The 6,000-nt window shown below is 49.8% G+C and overlaps 1 protein-coding gene across 1 annotated transcript in view; it reads right to left on the minus strand.

Moving 5' to 3' along the window:
• MPO (myeloperoxidase) overlaps positions 1-4,166 on the minus strand; it is a 54,107-nt gene extending 49,941 nt beyond the window's left edge. The window contains exon 1 of the mRNA XM_054008342.1: positions 4,092-4,166. Within this exon, the coding sequence (XP_053864317.1) occupies positions 4,092-4,128 (37 nt within the window). The 5' untranslated portion in view covers positions 4,129-4,166. The remainder of the gene's footprint in view (positions 1-4,091) is intronic.
• Positions 4,167-6,000: the final 1,834 nt, after the last annotated feature.

The raw sequence follows: 6,000 nt of genomic DNA on the forward strand, positions 1-6,000 counted from the left end.
TCCATCCTCTTTGGAACCCCCCTTCAGGTAGTTGAAGGCTGCTCTCAAATCCCCCCTCATTCTTCTCTTCTGGAGACTAAACAATCCCAGTTCCCTCAGCCTCTCCTCATAAGTCATGTGCTCCAGACCCCTAATCATTTTTGTTGCCCTCCGCTGGACTCTTTCCAATTTTTCCACATCCTTCTTGTAGTGTGGGGCCCAAAACTGGACACAGTATTCCAGATGAGGCCTCACCAATGTTGAATAAAGGGGAATGATCACGTTCCTCGATCTGCTGGCAATGCCCCTACTTATACAGCCCAAAATGCCATTAGCCTTCTTGGCAACAAAAGCACACTGTTGACTCATATCCAGCTTCTTGTCCACTGTGACCCCTAGGTCCTTTTCAGCAGAACTGCTACCTAGCCATTCGGTCCCTAGTCTGTAGCAGTGCATGGGATTCTTCCGTCCTAAGTGCAGGACTCTGCACTTGTCCTTGTTGAACCTCATCAGGTTTTTTTCGGCCCAATCCTCTAATTTGTCTAGGTCCCTCTGTATCCGATCCCTACCCTCTAGTGTATCTACCACGCCTCCTAGTTTAGTGTCATCTGCAAACTAGGAGGCGTCCTACAAAGGATGGCTCAGGTTGGGGAATCTCCCTAACATCCTCAGCCGTGAAAACTGAAGCAAAGAATTCATTTAGTTTCTCCGCAATGACTTTATCGTCTTTAAGCGCCCCTTTTGTATCTCGATCGTCCAGGGGCCCCACTGGTTGTTTAGCAGGCTTCCTGCTTCTGATGTACTTTAAAAACATTTTGTTATTACCTTTGGAGTTTTTGGCTAACTGTTCTTCAAACTCTTTGGCTTTTCTTATTACATTTTTACACTTAATTTGGCAGCGTTTATGCTCCTTTCTATTTACCTCACTAGGATTTGACTTCCACTTTTTTAAAAGATGCCTTTTTATCTCTCACTGCTTCTTTACATGGTTGTTAGGCCACAGTGGCTCTTTTTTAGTTCTTTTACTGTGTTTCTTAATTTGGGGTATACATTGAAGTTGGGCCTCTATTATGGTGTCTGAAAAGTGTCCATGCAGCTTGCAAGGATTTCACTCTAGTCACTGTACCTTTTAATTTCTGTTTAACTAACCCCCTCATTTTTGCATAGTTCCCCTTTCTGAAATTAAATGCAAGTGTTGGGCTGTTGAGATGTTCTTCCCACCACAGGAATGATAAATGTTATTATATTATGGTCACTATTTCCAAGCGGTCACTAGATCCTGTGCTCCGCTCAGGACTAAATCGAAATTGCCTCTCCCCTTGTGGGTTCCCGTACCAGCTGCTCCAAGAAGCAGTCATTTAAAGTATCAAGAAATTTTGTCTCTGCATTTTGTCCTGAGGTGACATGTTCCCAGTCAATATGGGGATAATTGAAATCCCCCACTATTATCGAGTTCTTTATTTTGATAGCCTCTCTAATCTCCCTTAGCGTTTCATCGTAACACGAGGCACTCTAGTTCACCCATCTTATTGTTTAGACTTCTAGCATTTGTGTACAAGCACTTTAAAAACTTGTCACTGTTTATTTGTCTGCCCTTTTCTGATGTGAATGTGAATTTTTATGTGAATGTTTCTTGTCTGATCTGGCCCCTACTTTATCCTCCTCCATCCTCTGCTCCTGACTAAAACCTAGAGAATCTCTATCAATAGACTCTCCTCTAAGAGAAGTCTCTGTCTGATCCACGTGCTCCTCTGCGGCAATTGGCTTTCCCCATCTCTTAGTTTAAAAACGGCTCTACAATCTTTTTAATGTTTAGTGCCAGCAGTCTGGTTCCACTTTGGTTTAGGTGGAGCCCATCCTTCCTGTATAGGCTCCCCCGATCCCAAAAGTTTTCCCAGGTCCTAATAACTCTAAACCCCTCCTCTCTAACCATCGTCTCTTCCACGCATTGAGACTCTGAAGCTCTGCCTGCCTACCTGGCCCTGCGCGTGGAACTGGGAGCATTTCTGAGAATGCCACCATAGAGATGCTGGATTTCAGTCTTTTCCGTAGCAGCCTAAATTTGGCCTCCAGGACGTCTCTCCTACCCTTCCCTATGTCATTGGTACCTACATGTACCATGACCACCGGCTCCTCCCCAGCACTACACATAAGTTTATCTAGATGCCTCGAGAGATCCGCAACCTTCGCACCAGGCAGGCAAGTCACCATGCGGTTCTCCCGGTCATCACAAAACCAGCTACCTATGTTTCTAATGATCGAATCTCCCAATACTAACACCTGCCTTTTCCTAGCAACTGGAGTTCCCTCCCCTGGAGAGGTAACCTCAGTGCGAGAGGCAACCCCAGCACCGTCTGGAAGGAGGGTCCCAACTGTGGGAAGGTTTCCCTCTGCTCCCATTGACTGCTCTGCTTCCCTGGGCCTTTCATCCTCCTCAACAGCGCAGGGGCTGTCTGACCGGAGGTGGGACAATTCTACAGTGTCCCGGAAAGCCTCATCAACATACCTCTCTGCCTCCCTTAGCTCCTCCAGTTCCGCCACCCTGGCCTCCAAAGCCCGTACGCGGTCTCTGAGGGCCAGGAGCTCCTTGCACCGAATGCACACATACGCCACCCACCCACGGGGCAGGTAATCATACATGCTGCATTCAGCGCAATAAACTGATAGAGGGTGCTAAATTTCTTAAAGAACCCATTTAAAATTAATTTTAATTTATAAACTAATTAGTAGATTTATATGTAAAGTCTCAGAAAATTCATTCCAAATTCAAAGAGTAAGTGCTATACATTTGGAAGCACCGGCTGCATTTTTCATCCCTGTCGCAGAACGGATGGTCCCTCTAAGGACAGTGGGCCCAGCTATCTCGTGTCCCCAGCTGGACCTGATTAGGAACGTGGGGGGGGGCATCTGGGGCAAGTGAAATTTGGGTTAGAGAGAATAGCAAAACCCTGGGGGTTGGAGAAGGACAGAGGCCAGGGGAGACTTGCCTGCTGCCCTCCCCAAGCCAAGAAAGCCAAAGAGCTGAAGACGGCTGAGGGCCGGGGAGCAGCAAGGGGGTTGCCTTGTCCAATCTGAGAGAGCGCTGAACCATCTCCTGGGGGAGAAAGGACTCCAGGTAGGAAGAGCAGGGAATTCCTGCTGGACAGAGCAGGGAAGGACTCCAGCTAGAAGGGGCTAGGGGGCTCCTGGATAAAAAGCAGACTAGGACTTAAGAAGAGGCCTGGGGCTGGTGGAAGGTCTTGGATGCAGTGTTGATGGGCTGTATTCAAGGACTTGGAGAACTGGTTGAATTGTTGATATTAATAAACCAGCCCAAGCAGAGGTATTATTGCCCACAAGAAAGCCACTAGTGAAGTTCTTGAGCGCCCTGAGACAGGGCCCCTGGAAATATCATTCCTGTCACAAGGGAGCAATTAGGGATAAAGAGAATCTGTCTGAAGCCTTGTGACTCTGCAGCTAAGATTGAGTTGATTTCTGCGCTTAAACGAAGTGTCCAAATCCCTGCTTTAAGAGCAAAACTCAGATGACTCTGAACTGCGCAGCCACAACTGCTGCCTCCATAATTAAATGCAGAAAAATTAGTGCTAAAGTAATGATGGCGTCCTCACCCCCATTCCCATTCTGTAGCTAAGGCTGAGTTTTGCACTTAAAGCCGGGAGCATCAGTCTCTGCTCGGTATGCAGCATGCAGGATATCCTCCCTGCCATTACAGCATTGGCTCTCTGAGTACTGAACGAATCTAAATCAAACAGCACCCTCTCCTTTCTCCAGGGCTGAACAGCAACAGGACGCTAGCCGTCAGAAACTCGCCAGCCTGCAGAGTGCCCAGGCCAGGAGAGGGGAAGGGCACTTGGGGCTGAGCGATTCTGAAAAGGCAAATGATCAGCTACTAGACAGGCGCTCTGGTTTGTTTTCCTGAGCAAGCTGTTCATTTCTTTTGTGTTTCAGCTGATCGCTAGGGAAGATTTCTGTGCAGACGACACGTTTAATTCCTGAGGCCGTTGTAATTTTGCACTTTTTCCTTCTCAAAATATAAACCACTTTTTAAAAAAAAATCTTTTTCAAACGGATTAAAGAGAGCGGGGGGGGGGGGCAGGAGAAGGGGGCAATACCGTTCAAGGAAGGTCGAGATCCCTGGCACAGGCTCATCGTTACCAGGAATCCGAAGAAGGTGAGCACTGGCTTCATCCCTGGAAAGATACACAAATACGCCTGGGTTAGGAACAATGAAGGGTGTAATGGAGTCACAGATTTCACCCACCCATCAGAAGAGCTCAACTCCCACAGCTCTGACTGCCCCTCTCCTTGGTAAGGTTCAACGCCAGACCAAAATCTCCTCCCTTTGGGTACAGATGGACTCAGCTCCCAAGAAGTGAGGGGTCCCAGCCCAGGGCTCAGCAGCTCTCATTGGCCAGGAACCGTGACCAATGGGAGATGCGGGGGCAGTGCCTGCAGACAAAGCAGCGTGCAGAACTGCCTGGCCATGCCTCCGCATAGGAGCCGGAGAGGGAACATGCAGTTGCTTCCGGGAGCTGCTTGAGGTAAGCACCGCCTGGAGCCTGCACCCCTGAGCCTCCCCCCACACCCCACCCCCTGCCCCAGCCCTGATCCCCCCTCCTGCCCTCCCAACTGCTCAGTCCCAGCCCAGAGCACCCTGCTGCACCCTAAATCCTTCATCCCAAGCCCCAAACCAGAGCCCATGCCCCCAGCTGGAGCCCTCACCCCCCGCCCCCGCACTCTAACCCTCTGCCCCAGCCTGGTGAAAATGAGCGAGTGAGTGAGGGTGGGAAGAGGGAGTAACAGAGGGAGGGGGGATGGAGTGAGCAGGGGCGGTGCCTCAGTCAAGGGGCAGGGCCTTGGAGGAGGGGCAGGGCAGGGGGCAGGGCAACGGTGTTCATTTTTTGCGAGTAGAAAGTTGGCAACTCTAGGCAGCAGCTCCAGCCTCCGCCCCCTCACCCGTCTGTGCCCCACTTCCCCCTGAGACACGGCCCCACTCCTGGGCCTGGCTGGGGGGGGTATGGATTGGGAAAGGGGGGACACCATCATCAAAAGTTTGGGGACCCACACTACATTAGCCCTTTTGACCATGTTGCACTGGGAGCTCACGTTCAGCTGATTATCCTCCATTGTTCCCTGTGGACCCATCTGACCAACGTTTGTGAGTGATGTCATCCTCCAGGGAGCCCAACCCGGAGAATGCAATGGGGGCCCAAACTACAACTCCCATAAGGCAATGCACTAGCAAAATGCAATTTACTGGGTTTTTTTAACAAAATGTTTCAGGTCAAGTCAATAAAATGACATGTTCTGATTTGTGTTAAGCTGACCCAGAATGAAATATTGCAATCTGATTTTCCCAATGGAAAATTGAAAATTTTGGGCAAAATTGAAAATTTCCCAAGGAAAATTTCAATTTTTGTAGAATCTGTATTTTCTGTTAGCATAATTTTCTGTCTGCATAATTCCCAGCCAGCGCTATTCATTGCATTAAGCACTTTAGGGTGTGCAGAGCTGCTGAGCTGGGGACAGCAGGATTTTAACAGTGGGACTTTCACAAATTTTGCTAGAGCAGCGTAGCACAGACACTGGAATTCACAGAACCCACAGGAGTCCCCGGAGCTGCTGTTCTGGTACCACTCACCGGGGACTGGTCAAAATTACAGGAACCAGTTCCAGTCAGGAACATGCAGTGGTGTTCACCCCACCTCAGAGGGGCTGCTGGCTACTAGCTAGTGCCAGACTACCCTGGTTCTGGGAATCAAAGTCACTGAGCACCCCTTTGTGCCTCCCAGATTGTGGAGGTGGCCGGGGACCAGAGAGATCCCCAGTGGTTGCTCAAATTTATGCTGTGCTGCAACTGCTCCCTATGGAGCCATCCAGCAGCGGAGACTATCTGGAGCAATGTGCTCTGGCCACACCTCCACCTTCCCTCAGATCATCCCCCGAGCAGGCCCTGGGCCTGGGGCTGAGCCAAGAGAGGTGTAGGGCCATGCTGACCCCCACCCCCAGCACCAAGCTATG

The sequence above is a fragment of the Malaclemys terrapin genome, chromosome 18 (assembly GCF_027887155.1).
Source record: "Malaclemys terrapin pileata isolate rMalTer1 chromosome 18, rMalTer1.hap1, whole genome shotgun sequence".
Lineage (NCBI taxonomy): Eukaryota > Metazoa > Chordata > Testudines > Emydidae > Malaclemys > Malaclemys terrapin.